At 39.1% G+C, this 21,599-nt stretch overlaps 1 protein-coding gene across 10 annotated transcripts in view; it reads right to left on the bottom strand.

The window, feature by feature from the left end:
* GTDC1 (glycosyltransferase like domain containing 1) overlaps positions 1-21,599 on the bottom strand; it is a 274,478-nt gene that overhangs the window by 180,966 nt on the left and 71,913 nt on the right. For 9 of the 10 annotated variants that reach the window (XR_012581891.1, XM_074547857.1, XM_074547858.1 and 6 more), the window contains 2 exons: positions 9,215-9,382; positions 5,772-5,945 (listed from right to left, as the gene is read on the bottom strand). The exons of the other annotated variant lie outside the window; for it this stretch is intronic. Coding sequence is in view for 8 of the 9 variants with exons in the window: in XM_074547857.1 (XP_074403958.1) it covers positions 5,772-5,945; positions 9,215-9,382 (342 nt within the window). In the remaining variant the exon portion in view is untranslated. The remainder of the gene's footprint in view (positions 1-5,771; positions 5,946-9,214; positions 9,383-21,599) is intronic. 10 annotated transcript variants of the gene reach the window in all.

The following is a 21,599-nucleotide window of genomic DNA, read 5'->3' as shown; positions in this document are numbered from 1 at the left end:
AGGGAGAACGGAAACTCCTATATCATCCAGAACAGCACAGGTGAGTGTGTGGAGGAAGCACCATGTGAGAAAATATCACTGGAAATTAAAGTGATATTAACTTCACTGAACCACATAAACTCTCACTGCAAGTGCAGCTACCTGAGTTAGCACTAATCCCAGAGGGGCAGGAGGAACCACTCCACTGCCAACAGCTCCACAATGGAAAAATTCCATTTTTTTCCCCTTTTGAGCCCACACTGCACGTTCCTCCCAACAAGGGCTGTGTCCCAGATCCTGGTAGCATCCCTCATGCTCACTGTGTAACTCTCAGCGTGCCAACACCCATCCTCAAATCCCGCTTGCGGCAGGTGAGGAGCAAAGACATTCTGGGGAGCAATTTCCATCCCCCAGCTCTTCAGCAGCAAGCCCCAAGGTAGGAGCAGTCTACTGGCACTTTCTAATTATGCTAATGACCCATAAACCGTGGTGGCAGCGAGGCTGTGCCATTGGAGAGGGCACAGAGCACCATGGAGATGCCCGAGCCACCACCAAAGGCAGAGGGTACCCCCAGTACCAGAGTCACTGTCATTAGCACTCCACCCAAGCTAATACAAACTATTTCACTGGAAGGTTAATTAGCCAAAAACTGCTCTCCTAAGCTATCTATGGCTTCCCACATGCAAGACAGCTCACTATGGCTCACATGGGTACCACTGCTGAGCAGCTTTCCCTGCAACACAGAAATGTCCCCCATGCCCATCCATAGCTCTGGGCTCCCGTGAGTTCAAGTCTCTCCTTGCTCACTGACATCTGCATTTTTCCAGTTAAGTTCAGCCCTGCAAACCTGATCCAAGTGATGCAATTAATTTATTTAATTTTTTTTTTTACTTCCCCAAAACAGGCTCCTCCACACACTTTTCAGCACAAGAGATACTGCAAGTGTCTTTTAAAAACTTCTGCTTTACTCAGGAACTCCCTTGACTGGCCCTAAAATACTTTCTGAATTGGCAAATTCTGCCTCTCTCACACTATAACTAAAAAAATGTAAGCCCAAATGGTTGAGAATGTCCTGTTAACTGTACTAAGTTATAAAAGCAAATGAAGAAACAAGTCTAAAATCTTTAACTCTACTTCAAAATGAGCAATGCAAATAGTACATTAGTTAGTACTCACTAACAAGTTCCACTTTAAAAAACCAGCAGTTTTTATTTTCTGCTGTAATCCTCATACTCTCATGTTTCTTTTATATTATTCCACCTCAGTCCAATGCGAATTTTGAGCTATTAGGAACCTTACTTCATTCTTGCTTATAAAAACATCTTCCTTTCCTACCACAGTGTGGTAACAATAAAGATATACTACAATCAGAGGAATAGTAATAATAACCAAAATCTAAATTGAAATTTTCATTGGAATGAATTCCAAGGAGTACCTAATCTGACCCTGCTTTGCAAACTACCACTGACAGACAGTGCGGGCACAGATGGGACGAGAGAATTCCCATAAAATCATAGAATCATGGAATGGTTTGTGCTGGATGGGGGCTTAAAGATCATCTAGATCTGCCAAAGGCAGAGACACCTTCTACTAGACCAGGATAATGGTCCAGTGGATATCCAAATACCAACAAAGATCTTGCAGAAGTTTCCAGAGGGCTCTGCTGGCATCAGTCAAAAGGGAATTTCTTCCCTGACCATCATTTTACAGTGCAAAAATGGAAGAAGATTATAACAAAATAGACTCCATTGATCATAAAGTGAAAAAAAAAATGGATTTTATTTATGTTACAATAGAAAAGACAGTAAAATTAAGTCAATGGCCAGGTAAGTGTGAATTACAATGTATTTAACTCTCTGCTATAAACCCCCAGTCTGATACTCAGCCACTGCTCTCCAACCCTTGCAATACCAATGCACTGTGCAGGGACAGCCTGAACTCAGAAGGGTTTTTGTCTTGAAGCTTAGAAATACTCTGATATTTATTCCCACATCATATCCTTCACCAGAATGGACAAAGAGCAGAATTCAAGGCAGAAATCATATGGGGTGGGTATACACAGAGCAGCCTTGGCACAACAGGATAGAATATGGAAGCCAGTCATTGTCAGAACCAGAAAACAGGAGGATTAGATCAGTAAATATCTTATTCTGTCAAATCCTCAAATCCTTTCATCTTTTCTCACTGTCAGATAAGGACCACAGTCTGCTGGGTTTGCTCTGGGAGCACTAACATGAGTCCTAATGACAAACATTTATTTAAAAAAGATTCTTTATAAAAAAGCATCAACAACTTCCCCTCAGAAGTAGAAAAGCCCATTAGAGGCCCATTTGAAATATTTAAATACACACTACAAATTATAGTGGTGCCTCTCAGAGTATCCACAAGTGTTTCCTAGGATATCTTTCATCATTATACCTCCCTTCTTAAGTGATCATTTACTATGCTGCTTGTGCTGTTTGTGGCCATCACCTACAGTAATTACATTAAAAGGTAGATATTTCACAGGATTAACTCCTGTGACATGATCCTTCATTACACTGGTTTTGATCAAGGCTCAGATGTATTTTATTTTGCCCTACAACTGCAATATTAATCTAAAATAATCTTAAAAAGCTCCCCATCACACAAGTGAGGATGATTTCTCAGATCACCTCTCTCTCCCCAATCCAAAGGTAGATTATGTTTCAGACAAGAACACACACTGAGACATTCACACGCAAAATTAAAGAGGTCAAAATAAAAAAATAAAAAACCCACCCTGGTTATTTTGCCTTCAGAATTTTTAAATATTTTCCCAACATCTCAGCAAAATTATGCATTTTAAAAAGACTGCAGGCACTGAAATGATTGTCAGTCATGCAAATAATCACTTACTTACACTGTATGAGTTTGGTTTGGATAAAGCAAATTACCATTTGAAAATAACTTGAAAAACACTCTGGGCTAAGAGCTTGCTTTATAAATTTTAGCTTGGCCACAATTTTTCTTAACCTTTTTCTCCTCAATCTCCATTCAGTCACTATACTCATACAATCCAAATTTACAAAACCAGCTTTGAATTGCCACAGGTGCATTCAACTTTATGTAAAATACGTAAAGAAAAAGCAAATTTTGGCTGCAGCTGAAGGTCAAAACCCAAAGAACTTCAGAGTCAGGCAGTAGCAGCCTTTTCTTCAGATTTTTTCCTGTTGTCTTGATATTGGACTATAAACACCGCAGATTTTATATCTAAACTAGCTGTTGAATAAAATATATATTATAGAGTTGACATTAATTTTTGTCTCTAATCAGTCTGCTCTGAAAGTTTTACTGTCACATAGTTGTTTATGTACATCTTAATCTTGAATCATCGCTGTTGAAAACAGATTTCTAATATAATCCCAAGTGCAGTGACCACAATAAAAAGGGAAAGGTGTCCTGCCTAGTGAGATGGGATTTAACATGAGAGCAGGACTCTAAAGGAGCACACAGAGAGGTGTGAGATCTTCCTGCTGTACCAGTTTAGGTAGCAGGCTCATGGTTTTACCCACCTAATCACCTCCTGCTCTGGACAAACGAGCGCTGTGTGCATGATGACTTCAGCCCAATTTGTCAGATCTTGTCTGACCCCATCTGCCAGGGCTGACAAGTCCAGAAGAGCTGATGTAATACACGAGACAGGGTTATCATAACTTCATCTCCAAAACTAGGGCTGGGCCACATGATTCCTAAGGAATGCCAAAACCCCCAGAGCCTCTGGAACTGGCTCCACATCAAATATGCTGAGCACCCACAGCATTCCCTGTGCTCAAAAGCTCTGGACTCTAAGAGGGAATAGTAGATCCTCAGAGATATACAGGTACTGAACTATGCTGCCATCCAGGCAGCCAAGTCCCTAAGAAACACTGGAGCAGTTTAACCCACTTGTCAAAAACAGATGTTTAAAGATTTAACTTTAGACATTGATTTGCATCAGAATTTTAGAATACAAAGTTTTCCAAGACACTAAAACTCAAACCTTGCAGTTTGAGTAGATCAGCAAGTGCACGACCTCAGCTCCTGCACTAAAAATTTCTCTACTTCAAACTACCACACATGTATATTTAGCCTTTGAAATAACTCTAAGTACAGGCTGGTCAGGGACAAAGATCTCAAAGTGTGGCCAGAACTTATTATCAGATCAAAAGGCGGGCTCTTGCAAAGTCATTGCAGTTCTTCCCATCCTCATTTCAGCAAAAAAAAACCTACCCAGCATGGTGTGGGGTTTAAGAGCATAATCAAATTGCAGAATCACACTCTATTTAGTGCTGGTCCCACTGAAGCAAAGTTCCTGTTCGGTGGGAGGAGAGTCCCTTATAACAGGAAAAACAATTGTGCCAGGTTTAATCAAAAGTGAGAAGGATCCTGTGAATGTTCCCTTGGAGCCACATAACCCAGTGCTAATTTCAAGGCGGGCTCTGAAGGAGGGCAATAAAAATCGTCCTTCAGAGTAACCGAGGAGGAGCGAGGAGCAGCTCCTGCTGCAGCAAATGCCAACATCTGCAGGGCTGCTCCCTGCCACGGGAACGCTGCTGCCCACTGGAAACACACTCAAAGAGGGAGGGAGGGATGAAGCAGCTCCTTGGCTGCAGGCTTATCGCCTTCACTGCTCTCCAGCATTTCTGTCTCCTCCTTGACCTCCCCTGCACAAATAGGCACAGAGCTGAGGTGTTGGAACCTGGTTACTGAGGATTTTAGACTTGCTGTGCTAACAAACACTGGCCACCAAGAAAACACTACATTTAACCTAAAACCATAAAGAAAACTTCCAAATTTGAATAATAAAACTAAAAATGTAAGTGTGTAATTTAAATAAAAATATGTAGTATCACATAGTAAAAACCTCAGAACTTAAAGCTTTAAAATATAATATTACTGTAATAATAATATATTAATATTATAATTAATATATTAATTATATTAACAGTCCCTTCCAATAATATATTATAATGCTAATATTATAATAACAATATATTATATTATATAGTATATAGTATATATTATATAATATTATATAATATTATAATATAATATAGTATGATATATGATATATAATATAATATAATATAATATAATATAATATAATATAATATAATATAATATAATATAATATAATATATATAATAATAATATACTTATATATAATAAAAACAAAATAAGTTTTAAAACAAAAACTAAAACTTCTTCACCTTCTTCTTCATAAAGGTAAGTAATATAATATAATTTAATTTTAAGATCCACAAGTTGTTAATTACTAAGTTAAAAATAAAAATAATTTAAGTGTCGCTTCTTAATTAAACAATTTGTCCTTAAAAAACCTTATAAAGAAAAAAATACAACTCAATTCTTTATTAAAATAAAATACTATAAAACTCACAGTTTAGAACACTGTAATATAAATAAAAACTAAAAACATCTAAATCCAAACAAAAAATACTATCTCACACATTTAATCCCAACCCTACCAAAAAATAACCCAAAACTCATCACTGAGGAGCTGGAACTCCTGGAAGGCTGAAGCAAGTGGGAAATCACTGAAACAAGTGGGAAATCACTCATCCTGAACAGTGCAAGTTTGCACGACAGGCACCGAGGACAGGCTTGGCTGCCTCTATAGCCTCTGATTATTGAAATACATTTATCAATTAGGGGGTTTTGCATATTATCAAACTCATTCATTAACGATGCTTTAGCTGATTAGTTAGAACGTCACCATAAATACAGAGTTTTGACAGGCTGGAGGCAATTTATGACGTGGAAAATGTACTGACCTGCTCACATCAGGAAACCTGACTGGAAAATAAAGAACTTGGCACTTTGGTCTGATTATTTTTTCCAAATCCTTAGGTCTGTGGTCAGGAATCAGCTTCATAAATTTTCCAATGGATTTAAGAAAGGATTCCATATTAAAAGCAGAGTTGAACACCACAACATCAGCAACCAAACTGTAAAAAGCGGTGAAGATTAATGAACATATTGCTGGCACAAAAGGAACAGGATTATTCTACAGGCAAAGGAAATAGGATACATGTTCTCATAAACAAGCAAAAGGTGCAAGTGGATTCTAATTAAAATCAGCCTTTTCACATGAATTAGGAGTATCACAAGTACTTTAATCAGAAACGTCTTAATTTCTCTCTATTCACCCTTTAAAAACATGTGTAACCTTTTTTAACTAATAATAAATTACTATTATTAATCTAAAGGAGCACATCTATTCTAGCTGTGGAGTTTTGTTCATAAAATGGTAAATACAGTGCTACTCTCATCTCTCAGAAGCATTTTAAACAGATAAGGCCCACTGTAATCTGACTTTTGTAGAATTTAAGTTGGAAGAAAATTAAAATTCCTCAGAAATACTTTTTATTGAAGGACAACTTACCTTTGGTTAACCTACCTTCAACTGATCATGTGTGTCAGGCAGCAGAACACTAAGGAAATGGATTGTTATTTTACCTATGCAAATGTAATCCTGATTAAGAGTATATCCTCTATACATAAAAAAAAAAAGCATACAATACCCACCCCTCTCAAAAAAAGTTTCAAAAGAATTGGCATATAAATGTAATGTTTTATTTCTACTGCTGTGTTTTAAAATCAATCAGATCAATAATTTTAAGATGGAGTTCAATGATAATGCAGGTATTATTTCTCCACTCTTAGAGTCAGTCGGGAGAAAATAAGCAGCTATAAAAAACCTGAAGGATCTGGAAGTTTATCCTGGCAATGCTGCCACAACCTGAGCTACACCAACACACACAGCACTCACTGAGGTAAGAAATGCTTTATGGCCAGTTGGTTTTCTCAATATGTTATATATTGTAATACAGACCTACAGGTCAGAAGATACATTGAGGACATGTGTTCATAAGTCACAGGGCTGGTGAAAAGTATATTTGAGGTGAGAGGCTGTCATTCATCCTCTCTGCATCTTTCTGCTGCCTGGTCAAGAAAGAGAACTGACACTGCTCACCAAAGCAGCAGGAGTCAGCAGGAAAAGCAAAGAAACTCCAACATTAGAGAGAAATAATCCTTTTCAAGCTGGCTGCAGGAGCTGAAATGCTTTCTGGCATTTTACCCTCTTGCCCACCTATGGTTTTTAACCCGTTGGAAGCCTCGGTTTGAACAGAAGTCATCTTTTCTGCACTGATTTACAGATGACACGAGACAGGGACCTGACATTTCTTTGCTGCTCTCTGACACACAGCAAAAGCTCCAACAACATCATCTCACCTTCTCTCATGCATGAACTGCCCTAGCTCCTTCCTGCAGGCTCTGCAAACCAGGGGCAACTTAGAAAGATTAACTCCTTAGAAACATCAGAATTATGATTTTTTTAATGATCCAAAGCACCAACCTGAAGGTATAAAGTGCTCTAATTTTTTACACTGTGCATAATAGTGGAAAGGTACATTTTCCCCATCTCTAACATTTTTGGAAGATGAAAAGATGGCATCTCTTTGCAGATGACCACTGGAGTGTGAAGAATAATAAGAGGACACGGCTCCAATTTTCTGTTACATTGAGGTTTCAGCAGAACAGAAATGGGAGATAAATGTTATGTAACTACATGTAGAAGATAATGGAGGCTGAAGAAGACAGAATGGAGCATCTTTTCCCCCATCCCTGGAAGTGTCCAAAGCCAGGCTGGATGGGCTTGGAGAAACCTGGGATACTGGAAGGTGTCCTGCCCATGGCAGGGGGTGGAATGAGGTGGGCTTGAGAGTTCCTTCCAACCCAAACCATTCTATGATCTACAAAAATCATCTTTATCTAATGAGAAAAGATATTTAAAATTAATACTTTAAGGATAAACATTTGTCAGTTTACAACAGATGCATGAAAAATAACTACCACAATAAAGCAAAATATATATACAACAAAATACTCCTTTCCTAGTGCCAGAAAACACTTCCTTTTGTTAGAACATCTGAAAATGGCTGCTACTGTTTTCAAAAGATTTTTCACTCCACTTTCCCATCTTTACAGCTCAGTAAGTGAAACATGTTGCAAACACTGTGGCAGAGGCAGCTGCAGAATGGCCAGAGCATACACAGATCATTAATTGAGAAATTTCAACATAACTGCCTTAGATTATAAAGATGCAAAAGCTTAACTTGCACCTTAAAATGCTCAAGCCCTATTCTTTATAATTCTTCCACCAAGAGAGGTGAGAAAGATCATGGAAATGAATTTATTTCAGTTGAAAACAAGTGAGTTTTGCCATTTCACTTAGGTCTGCGCAGTGCCTAACCACAAAGCTTTTCAGTGGTGCTGTTATTAACTTCTTTCATTAACTCAGATTCGAGAAATACATTTGGTTTTAGCAACAATAAAGGACCATAGCCTTTAAAACGTCTGGGTATTTTAGCACTGCACAATTTCTGAATACTAGATGAAAGAAATATAAGGATTTATCTGGTATGTTTACTGCCCTCTCTTCACAGGAAAAGTGCTGCAGTACATTTTAATTTCTGTTTATTTCCCTAAAACCCTCTCCATAATTTCAGCTGGATGCAGTAAAAGCCATGGCCAAGCACGAGCTGAGTAGCTGCAGCTTTGTGAAGCATCCATGAAACAAAGCACCACTTTCAGCCAAGGCACAGGTCAGAAATCCCACCAACAACGGGTACAACATGGCAGCATTGGTGGACTTTATTCAATATATTGAGATGATTTTTTAGAGCAAAGGGGTTCAGCCACACTGATTTTATCAAGCTCTCCTCAGAACTCTGCTGGTACCTCAGTTTGGTACAGGGTCATCCTTTATAGAACCACAGAATAACCTGGGTTGGAAGGGCTCTAAAAGCTCAACCAGTGCCACCCCCTGCCATGGGATATCTTCCTCTATCCCAGATTACTCCAAGCCTCATCCAATCTGGCCTTGGACACTGCCAGGGATCCAGGGCCAGCCACAGCTTCTCTGGGCAACCTGTGCCAGGGCCTCACTGCCCCAACAGGGAAGAGCTTCTTCCTAAAATCCTATCTAAACCTTTCTCTTTCCATTTGAGGTTGATCCCCCGTTTCCTGCCACCACATGGTCTTGTAAAACATTAATACAAAATAATTAATACCCAAAACAATCAATACAAAATAAAAATAGAAAAATAATTCATACAAAAAAAAAAGTATATGCAGAAGGACTCCTCGGGGTTACAATGCTGTAGACAGCAGGACACCTTAAATAACAAGGAGCAGTGAGAGCCACACCTACCATGAAAGAATTTGGTTGTATCCATACTGAAAATCCCTTTCCTGGCATTTCTGGACAGGATATGCCAATTGGTTCTCATGGAAGTAGAGGACCTTTTTCAATTTGCCAAGGTCAGGGCGGAGGGCGGCGAGTTCAGCCAGGTTAAGCACCGAGCTTGCAAAGAGGATCCTGGAAAACAAGGAGAGCAGTGTTTACTGCCAACCAGCGTGCTCGCAGGGGTCACCCCTTCCCCTGCTCCCCACTCCCTCCCCCCCAAGAAAAACATAACCCCTATAGGGACACATCAATAGCTAAGCCTTAATACCATGTAGCAGCACTCGAAGTTTTGATCTCTTAAAAAGCAGCTGCTAAGAACCCAACTAGAAAAGCACCGAATCTCATCGGTCTTCCCAGCTCAGTTACAGAGAGATGCAAAATAATAATAAAAAAAAAAAAAGCTGGATGGATTTTATTGAAAAAGGCAAGAAAAGCTGTATCTGAAGGACAAATGGAACAAAGATAAGGCTGGCTAGGGAATACTTTGCTTGCCAGTTTCATTACACTTTACTTCTTTATGCAACCAACTACTGAAATTCAATATATGAGCAGGAATGGCACATGTTCATGTTATGACATAAACCCTTTTGATTTATGCACTGCACTTATCTAGTATGGTCCGCTTTTCTTTTTTTTCTCCCCCCCCACCCTTTTTCTGTTTTATTTTCACATTTTTATTAGGTATCCTCTATAATGAAATGTTGTTTCTACCCTTGCACCCCAGTCCTGCCGCTGCACTCCTGCTATTCCACAGTCCACAACACTGCACACATCCCTCAATTAGATAAAGCAGGCACAAACACCACTAACAAGCTGCTACCTTAGCCTAGTGTAACTTCCCAGGCTATCAGAAAATGAATGTATTTAAATGTGTAATATGAAATCCTGACCCTACTGTAACCAGTGGCAGATTTCCCTGCATTTCACCAAAAGCATGTGAGCATCCCCTGGCACCTGGCTAGCTCTGCTTCCAAGCAAAGTGAATCCTGAACTTGCAGAGAGCTTAAGAGCCTCAGATATTTTTTTCCTGTATTTCTTATCACAGGGGACTATAAAAACAGAAAGAATTGAGATCAGGTATCTACTGCATATAGAATATTAAGTTTAATAAACTGCTTTTAAACACAGCCTGTTTCTGAATTAGGTATTTTTTGCTATCCACCATTTTAGTAATTCAGATTCAGAACTGATTTATGCAATGTTTTCTTCTTCTAAAATATTTTTTAAAGTTTTTTTCCTACTATTATTCCCGTTCTTTCTATTGAAAATTCTACATGAATTTTGTGTTCAAGATTACTGCCAAACTGACATCACTAATGTGATAAACTTCTGATTTTGGCTGCCAACCTCAAAACTCATAAACTTCCCTAGACATCTATCTAGATCATATATATTATATCATATCTCTGCTAACTTACACCCTTCTGAGATAACCTGTATCTACAGAACAAACACTTCCTAGGGCATAGATCCTGTATCCATCTTCATCAACCTGGGTCAATGCTGATCTGAAAGGATTACGAAAGTAAGAGATGACTGTTATTGCCTTGTTCATCAAATATTTGATGGTTCTAAAGGGCCTGTCACACAGAATGCCAATTAAGATATGAGCTCAGGTTTATTACAAGCCATACTAGGAGGAAAAAATAGTTTTAGGTAAGCCATTACTTATTTGTCACTGTGAGTAATGACCTCTGGACCTCATAATGACCTGGGTGCCAGGCTCAAAGAACAGCAGGAAAAGCTTCCTGGGGGCAATGTGAAATCCCTGCTCAGCACCAGAGTGACAAAGAAAAATGCAAACTGGAGAGAACAAACCCCAAAACCTGCAAAAATGAAATTAAATGGTTGGTTGGAAAAATTTTGGCTAGTGGCAGGGCAAGGAAGAATGGCTTCATACTAAAAAAGGATAGGTACACATTATATAAAGGAAGAAATTGTTCCCTGTGAGGGTGGGCAGGCCCTGGCACAGGGTGCCCAGAGAAGCTGTGGCTGCGCCTGGATCCCTGGAAGAGTCCAAGGCCAGGCTGGACAGAGCTTGGAACAACCTGGGATAGTGGAAAAAGTCCCTGCCCATGGCAGGAGAATGGAACAAGATGAGCTTTAAGGTCCTTTCTACCCAAACCATTCTAGGACTCCATTTCTGGATTGCATTATAGTTTATATTTTCCTTTCCTGCTTTTTAAAAAAATTCTTTTCTACCATGAATTAGGGAAGGAAACAGAACTTACACAGGCTGGTATTGATGAACCTGGCTGAGTTTGAAGGAAGAAAGGGGAAAAAAGACAGCACATTGGGACTGAAACCGGGGGAACCAGCACAGAACAAGGATGGGAAGTGCAGACAGTGGAGGTGCCAGGGTTGACACACTGACTGGAGAGAAAAGGACAATGGAGAGCACAATGAGAACAGATCCAAGAAATAAACTTGGACAATACCATGTAGCTCTGACGCATCTTAACTTGCTCAGATCAACAATGGGATAATTAGGAGGGGAAAAAAAAGAAGATGGTTATAGCCACAGGCAAAAAAACAGTGTCTGCAGTCTTGGCTTAGGCAAACTGGAGGAATTCAATAGCATCATTAGAGCACAATGGAGCCTGGCTTCTAGCATGGCAAAAAAGGCTGAAAACTTGGAAAGCTTGCAAGAGGTAGATCTAAATTTTCTCCACTGTAAATAGAAAGTGATAAGACTCAACTAACAAGCAGATCGCTTATCACTGCCCAGCTCAGCACAATAAACCGGTGTCAAGAGAAAACTGTGGTGACAACTAGCAAATTCAGATGTAGAGCCTGAAATGGCATTGCCTGTGCTTCTTACAGCAAGGAAAAGAATTAAAATAAAACCACTAATTAGGCAACACCCTCCTCGATTCACTTCCGTTACTTCGCAGCACTTCCAGAATTTATCCCCACTCTGAGAGGCTCTCGTGGCTGCTTCTTTACTGGCAGAGAAGCTGCTAACTACCAGCACTAACCAATTTCCCTGGCTTTCCAGGCTTAAATAACACCTGACAGCACGAGTCCCCGTGAACATGCCCACAGAGCAGCCAGTTCGTGGCTAATGGACTCACGCAGGGCACTGGAGGATATGCTGGAGCGTATTTCCATTTAACACCTATTACAAGGGGAAGAAAGGAAAGTTTATTATAATGGAATGTGCGACATAAATATATGTCAGTTGTCATTCCGTGTGACATCAACTTTCATTTTACCTCGGGTTATTATTTAAGTAATAAATCCTAACAAGGTGAGCTTTATCATTCCATGGAGTGTATCCGGGAGGTAGAGACACAAGGTGATGGCAAGAACGCTCAAAACATGATAATTCCTGACAGCTGCTGCTTGAGCACAAGTTAAATTGAACAGTTTATCTCAGCATAAAGATGTTATAAGGTTTTATGTTTAATTTAAAAAAATTAACATAAAACCCAGAGAAAGCAGAGTTAGGCAATCTTTCACAAACATGACATACTACAATCACTGCATAAGCTGGATTAGTACTTATTACCATGCTACTAGAGAATTAAGCTGTTTTTAGACCACCAAAGAGCTTTAAATTGCAACTTTTGTCTCTGTAAGAGAAACCTATATTTAAAACGTCTGCTAAATTCAAATTAACAGCTACATCATTAACTTACCATCTCACAAAACCCCCTACAATTCAACTGCTATTATGGTGTCCTTATCGAGACCTATCAACACTGCAGCATTTAATATATACAGTGCTCTCCAATAAATACAGTGAGTGAATCCTCACTAAACCTGTGCTGAAGGTCACATTCCTAAAGTTCTGCCCCAGATCTCCTCTCCAAAACATCCCTGAGCATTCTGCTGTGTGACAAGTGACCTTCTTGCACAGAGCACGACCATCCCACGCGCAGTAGCCCCACTGCCTTGGAGACTGGCCAGATTTCAGGGCCACCATCCACATAAACTGCAGTCTAAAGCCACGCTTGTGCTTCATCTGAATCAGTTCACAGCCCTTCTGAGGAGCTGCTTGTGTGAAATTAGTTAAGCATGTGCTTAAATCAAATAAATATTCCTAGGAAGGAAGCTGAGTGCACTTGCAGGTTCAGAGATGTGACATGTCCACAGAATTCTCTGCCCTTTGCTACTGTCTTCCCCATTATTTCACTCCAAACAACTGAAAGTCAGTAAAATCTAAAAGCCCTTTTTTTTTTTTTTTTTTAATTACCAGCAGACAAAATGACTAATACGGGTTTCCACTTCTATCAAGGAAATTATAATAGTGAAGGTGCTAAAGTATTTTTATTTGGCTTTATAAATCTTCTTTGTGTCACGCAGCCATGATTTACTCTTTTATGGCATTGCCCTAAATCTTTCAATTAAATTCCCATGCAACTTAACTAAAAACACATTTTGCCTTCCCCTTGGGAGACCACACAGGGCATATTTATGTATCTATGGATATGGAGGCTGAGCTCTCCGATCCGCCAGGCTCACAGAACAAAGCAAGTTTACAACAGCACCTGATTTGCAGTGGAATGCTCCTCAGTCTGGCAGAAGCTCTGCACAAAGGACAGATAAACGTGGCCACTGTTTGTGTGGCAGTACAGGTAACCCAGCTGTCCCTGGAAAAGGGGGATTGCTGTAGGACACAATCCTGCAGCAGCAAGGACTCTCCTGCTCCACAAATAAAACCCCAAGCCACAATTCTCTGCTGCAAAACAACTACATCCACAGTAAAATGAGTTTATGATTGAAGATCTGGCATCCCAGAAAAGAGCTACGAGCACTCTTCATCCTCCAGGAGCAGTACTGCAATAAAACAGACCAACATTTGGATATGGCTACAAATATGAGCCTTTTAGGGGAAAAGGCTAAAATAAACACTAAAATAATACTGTTCAGTAGGTGGCACTGACTGAACCAGTGAGGCCCTGGCACAGGGTGCCCAGAGAAGCTGTGGCTGCTCCTGGATCCCTGGAAGTGTCCAAGGCCAGGCTGGACAGTGCTTGGAGCAACCAGGGATAGGGAAAGGTGGAATGGGATGAGTTCTGGGTCCCTTCCAACCCAAACCATCCTGTGCCTTTATTTCTGGTTTGGATAAACTGGAATATATAGTGGAATCCATTCTGCCCTATGTTGCCCCCTTAAAGGCCAAGGCAAAGCAAGAGGTTTGACCACAGACACATCCACCTGGAGAAACAAAGGGCTCCAGAGGTGATGGAGGCTCCCAGTGCCTCCAGACCAAACCTCGTGGCCAGGGCTCCTCCATCACAGTTTTCCTTGATTTCAGCCCAGCAACTGGCCAAGTCCATGCATTTGGCTTCAAGTTCCCTTTCAAATGTGAACTGTGTCTCAAATAGCACTGTTAATGCCTGTAATCTTAACAGACCAGTTACTTTTGTTTGTTATTACACACATTTTTATATGATCAACTTACAGAAGTTGCATTTTTATCACTAGCCCAAGAACACACAAATTACAACCACATATAAATGCTTTTCCTTTTCCCATTACACAATAGACAACACTGAATTTCTGAACAATAAATACTAATAAGTGGTAATATGTGACAGTAGACAGTATAATAAATAATAAATTAACAATAATTTTTTGACATAGAATGTACAAATGTCAAAAAATGCTTATAGATATTTTAACTCATAAATTAAGGTTTTTGTAGATAAAGATAATTTGCAATGTTTACAGAAATAATTAAGTCTTACTATTTTAATGGTCTCTATTTTTCAGAACAAATCACAAGGGTTGTCATGCCTTTCATCTTAATTAGGCCATGTGTTTGTCTTATTTATTTCTATGTACTTTCATAAACGTTTACAAATATTAATTGTAAAGAAAAATATTTTTTTCCTCTTGCTGTAATTGCTATATGTACATACAGTACAGTAATAAATATTCATGGCTGCTACCAGTTCAATATTTAGGATTTGGGAGTTGCCTTGTATGCTAAAATAAAGCAGGAAGGAAAAGCTTGGTTTCAACTCATACTGCCAATCCCTTCTTTCAATGTATTTTTATTTTAAAATACACCATTTCAAAAATTTAAAAATTACATAAATGCATTTTTTAATTGCAAATCATTTGGGCTCTCTCACAATTTCTCCTTACCCCTCTGTTTCTTTATTTCAACCAGCTGATCAGAGTATTTCTGTACTGGAACCAAATATCAAACAAAATTTCAGGCCAGATCCTTAGCCCACACAATTCAGAACCAGTCTTAAACACTTTTCTATTATTTTTTATGACCTTTAACTCAAAAAAGATATCAAAAACCATGTGAAAACTGTGACTCAAAACTACTTCTCTATGTAATATCAAGAAGTAAGCTTGAAAGAGACTCTCACAGGGCAGACTTTTGAGGGGGGTGTACTCTGTTTGAACTGCTTTGCTTTTCAGGCAATGACACTGGAGCTTCTTGAATTTTATTAAGTGTGTGTGGTACTATTTTTTTCCCTGATTTGTAATTAAATTTGGCTTCAATTAATTACTGACAGATGCACATTTTTACTTTAGTGGCCAGATTGTTCACCATGGGCTCCACTGGCCTCTCTGTTCCCACGAAGGGAGAGGTCAGGACCAAGCAGTCAGAGCTGTGGTGATGGGGGGAAGGAGAAACCACGAGTCCACATCGCCCTCCTCACTCAAATTCCATCAGAAACAAACAGTGAAGCAAAGGAATTTTATTAGAGCAGGGAATAAGCAAATCAGAATAACCTACTAGTGCAAAGTGGCTGTTGCTGGGTGGTTTGTATGAGATGGACAGACTAATTCTGCTCAAATAGGTGCTGTGATGGAGCAAAGAAAAAGTAGGAAGAAAGATAAATAAAGGGCATAGTGACTGAAGGCAAAAAATTCACCACAGGTAAATATACAGGATGCAGTGATGTATAATGAAATGACATTTTAAGAGAAAAATGTTTGCAAAACTGATGTTCTACTCAATTAGGTAACATTTAGGCAGCATTATTTATTGGTTGTACAGCTGAAAATTAATTTAATTTGGTATCTTATCTGTCCAACTCTGGAGAGAAGCCAAATATGTCAAATGCCTGGCATGAACAAGGCAATATGGCCAAGGGGTTGTAGCAGCACAGAGAATTCCTAGGGCTGCACAAAACCGCACTTCTTAATCTGAACAGCAAGCCTTGAGCATCCTTACTTCACATCTCCTGGTGTCAGCCTGGATCCAGGATGGCACAGAGCAAACAGGAAACATCATGGATGTAAGGATCCCACTGCAAGCAAGGCTGATCTATCCCACAGAAAGGGGATCAGACCCAGCACAGCACAGACCCACCACAACACTCAGGGCTTCCCTTAAAAAAGGTTTGAATCAAGAGACACTTGCATAAAGTACAACAACAAATGAGTGGAACTCATTTTCCATTATTTTAGTAAGTTTTGGCAAAGTAAAAACTCAATTCTCTCCCCAATTTTCAGGTTTACACATTTTGTATTTTAAAACCACAGAAGACCCGCTCACTTTGCGCAACTGCAGAGGAAATCATGGAATCTCAGAATAGTTTGGGTTGGAAGGGACTTTAAACACCATCAAGTTCCAAGCCCCTGCCATGGGGAAGCTTTGCTGACTGTTTAGTGTTACATTTCAAATGCCCTGAAAATCCTGTCTTCAAAAGTATTCCAGACTTCTTTTTATGTTGCTTTGTGCACCTTGATATCTAAACATTTTTTTTCTTTAAGGAATTTGAAGACTGTGACTAAAAGGAACTTTCTCAGCAAATGGCTTTCACATTTTTCTAATATCCCACAGTTCTGATTTAATCTCACACAATCTACAAACAATAAGTCCTTTAAAAATTATTTTTATGGACTCTCTCAGCTAATTTTCCTAAAAAACTCCCACTCCAGAGCATCAACCCAAGGCATAACTACTGCCTAAGAATGGGGACCCCTCAGGAAAAGCAGGATTCCTCCCAGAAAACTAATACAGTCCTCGAAAAAACTCAGACTGTCATAAAACCTGAGCAGCTGGCAACTCTGTCACCATGAAGTATCCATATGGAAGACCGAGATGTGTCAAACTACCCAAAACGAGTTTGGATAGTGCAGAAGATGGAATAAATAATTCAGTATCTTCAACACTTTCAACAGCAGGTAGTAGATATGCTACCTGCTCCTACAACGTGCCAAAATGTAACATGTGAGTGAGAGCGAGCGAGAGAATGTGAGTGTCTCCAACCTGTTTTCATGGGGATATTTTGCTCGAGGAACTTCTCTTTTTAGAGGCATATGATCCGTATCAGATGTTTGTCAGGAGCAGGCAGCACTACAGAACATTAGGAATAACTTAGTGATTTTTAATATATATTCACAAAGTGAATTCACAAAGTCATCCGTATACATGTATGAAAAAAAAGTATTTTTATCAAATTTTACAAAAAAAATGAAGGGGAAATATGTCTTTCTCCCAAATGCCCTTCACACTTCTAGAATATTTGTTGCTGCCACAACTTTCCTGCTGTAATATAAGCTAAGCAAACTCTTCCATGTGCTCAGCAAAGTGGCAATCAGATCCACAATTTAAATGTTTCTGCTCCATGTTCATGACATAGTTCAACTATAAAAATACATTGTGCAGTATCAGTCTTCTGCCACCTCTTCCTATGAGAAACAGTTACACATTGGTGCATAAACCTTCATAATTTCTACTCAGAGAAGATAAAGTGACACTTCTGTTCCCCAAGAAATTAAAATAATTTAATGCTTAAGGGTCTCCAGACTTGTCTTTGGAGGGACAAGCTCCTTCCCACAGTGATTTATCCACCAACACTTCATCAAAAACACAGGGACAGCAGGTAGACTGATATCCAAAAGCACATCAATAAGGAAAATGTCAAGTTTTGTGTACTGCACACTATTTTGAGCCCTTCCACTTTCTGATTAGAACATTTCTGTAACTCAGCAGAGCCCACACTCGCTACCAGATTTGAAGGATTGCACTGAAATGGCTGAGCGACCGACTGAAGTGAGATTTCAAAGAAGTGAGACAAACACTCGCCTAAATTCAAAAGCTGCCAAACATATTTCATCAGACTTTCAAAAGATAATTGTTTTGTCTGTTCTGAATTAAGCTTTAAGTGCTTTAAGAAAGGTTTCGCTACAAACATGGCTAAAGATCACAAAGGGGAGCATTTGGAATGAATGGAACCCTTCAGTCATATATTTATTTAATATCACTTGCATCATGCCTGGCATATACCATAAGCTGCTTTATTTCCATTTCCATAACATGATTTTAAGGATAATCTATACTGATGTCCTACCATTTTATTTCACATGTTATCATAACAGGGTTTTTATTTACAATGCAACCAGGGAAAGAGAAGGAAATAAAGGATCTCAGCTCTGCAGCTTGGAGCTCCTGACAGGGGACGTAAGGGACCGATGCAAGAGCTGGAACAAACAAGAGAAAATTCAAAGGAAAAGAGAGTATGTCAAACTCATGAGAGAATTTAACAACCATGGAAATCAAACCTTTTGCCCATTTTTCTTCTCCAGCTCCTGGCTGAGAGTTTTGCAGGGTTAACAATGACATTAGACATTTACAGTCATGTTTGGTCAACTTACACAACACAGATCTGACCCTTGAGTGAGCAACCCATACCTCAACACTGCAAGATGCTGGTATTTCCCCACATCCAAAAACCCAATAATAAAATAATAACTTGATAAAAATACTTCTAGGCTTCCATGTGTTTCACAAACCATGCTTTCCCAACACATCTCACACACAACTATCATTTCAGAATTCTTCTTATAATTAAATAAAGCATCCATGCTGAATTCCCATAATTCCCAAGGAAAATAAGAGAAATATCTGCCTCTGGGGTTGAAATCGTATGTTAAAAAGTCAGACCACCACACCACATCCTTTCTAATCTTTAAGAAAAAGAAACTGAGGCCAAGGCTTGTTTATCAAGGGCCACCAAGTGAACCAGTGAGAAGTCAGGAGGCCAAGCCAGAGCTGAAGATAAGTGCATGTCATGGTCTAGTGATTTAATCAGCTCATGTAAGATCATGTAAGTGTTTATGTATCTCATGGACCCTGCTCACCACAGCACCTGACTGGTTTCCCAAAATATTATCTTAGTTAGAGCACACAGAGTGATTCAGCATTTTCAGATCTCAGAGCTTCACTCCCAGAGAGACGTACGTGCACAGATGTCTGCGTGCTTGCACATGCAGATACACAATGCATAAATACTACAGACGCACATATTTTCTAGCAAAATCCACCAAAAAGCTATGAAACATTCTGAATTGAGCTATTTAAACTGTGGCCAGGAAAACTGTTGACAAGAGCTAATTTGTTATTGAAAAAAGATTGTGCATCTCTCCATGACAGAAATCTAAAAATCTGTTCAAGATGGCTGGGCAAGGAGATTTCATATCTGCAAAGGCTGAGCAAAGGAAAGCAGTTTTTGGTCAAGGTCTCCAAATAACACCATTTTCCCAGCAATGCCTTTGAACTGAAAATAAAACCTTTCAGGAGCTCCTGAAAAGGAAACTTGACTCAAGCTGTTTGTCAAGATGACTGGAGATGTTCTTTGGAAAGCATTTCCAAAAAGTTCTGGAGCAATGGTAGCTGTACAATCATATGGGATTAATTTTCTGTATATATCTCTTTATATTGCTGGAAGAAACAAATTAACTTGAAAATTCAAAGATCTTTATACAGCCCTGTGCTCCTAGGTACAAATATTTAAGTAATCCTTACTTACTGTCAAACACTGAAATGGATATTAAATTATATTAAATTATTATAGATACAAGCAGTAAAATTTCTTTTCTGCTTTCTCTGTTAGCTCCTGTATCTTGGTATTTCTTACACTGAATATAAAAGATATTTTAATATTATCTTTGATTTAAATTGCTTCTTCTATTAAAACACAAACTTTGTGCTGGATGTATAAACACCTGCCCAGAAGTCTCACAAATTTTCCCTGTAAAGAATCACAGGTTTAGAAAAACAGTATTTATTGTGAATATTCCTTTCCATGATGGTTTTGGGATGCCATCCATTTAACCAGCAGGGGTTTATTCCCTTTAAAATAAACAAATATATAAACAAGCCATACAGAAAGCAGGAACTTCAATATTTCAGCCCCAGCTGAACTCAAAACTCCTTGTTGAGCCCTATGACCCCACTCATATGTGCTCAGCAGAGTGGGAGCTGCCCCAGCCTGCAGGTACATGGAAGGGGTGAAATTCTCCCCTTGGCTTCATATAAGAAATTAAAGAGAAGAATAAAATTAATGTGTAAAAGAATGGGGAGAAAAAAAATGAAATATCCCGTTCTCCTGTTCCAGGACCTGTGGATTGACTTGATGAGAAAGAAGCAATCTGGTAGATAAAATATAAAAAATTCATTTTTTCCTTCTCTCTTGCTCCTGTGTATTAGCAGAAAGAACAAAATGAAGGAGCAAGGAACTGGTGAAAAAAATCAAGCCAGAATTACATCCGTCAGGGTGATGGAGTGCAGTGTCCTGCCCAGTCCCACCGCAGACCTCCTCAGGGCTACTGTTTCAAGTAAAAATTAAACAAGATGACACAGAAACAGTCCAAGATTGACATTTTCCAGCTTTGTGTCATGTTACATTATTTGAATGAATCTCAACTTTTAAAAACATCCAAAGGAAAGCGAATGAGGGCTGAATAAAACAAAAAAGACTTGTAAGGAATAAGACTCACTACAAGGAAGAGAGCCACCCATGCTGATACTACCAAAGGTAAGAATATTTTTAAGGATACTCTTACCTATCCAGACACTCTTTTTTTGCCAGATTAATATGAAAAAATGTTTATTATTTTTTAGTATTTTTGCCCTTTACTGAGGTTGTGTCCATAGGTCCATCTCAAGGCTTGCTGATGAAGCCCAGTGTTCCAACCACAGCTGCTCTCCCAACCATCTTCAAGATCCAGAGTCCACAGCACAAGGGCTCAGCTTTATTGGAAGGATAAAGCCCTGAAACTACTAAAAAGCTGTTGAGAAGTATGAAAAATAATATGCAGGATTTTTTCCCTCAGTTACCAAGAAATTCGAAGCAGCCAGCAATCAACCTCCCTCTTCTCAGCACTCAAAAGCACTTACAGAAAACCTGTTCTTAACCCTGCTGCACAGGAAAAACTCCCTTTTATCTTCCATTTATTTTCATTTTTACCTGAAAGGCAGAAAATAGTTGGGTTTTATGTACACCAAACACGAACTGGACTTTTTTTGCAGTGCATTAGACTGCGGTCACCTTCTCCCCATATGAATGCATACCTGGATTTCCACAAAAAAAAAAAAAAATAAAAACCACCAACAATATTGCCCTTCTGATTTAAGCATGGCCTG

This window comes from Zonotrichia albicollis, chromosome 10 (assembly GCF_047830755.1).
Source record: "Zonotrichia albicollis isolate bZonAlb1 chromosome 10, bZonAlb1.hap1, whole genome shotgun sequence".
NCBI lineage: Eukaryota > Metazoa > Chordata > Aves > Passeriformes > Passerellidae > Zonotrichia > Zonotrichia albicollis.
The sequence above is the reverse complement of the archived record's forward strand: the minus strand, read 5'-3'. Positions and strand labels throughout refer to the sequence as shown.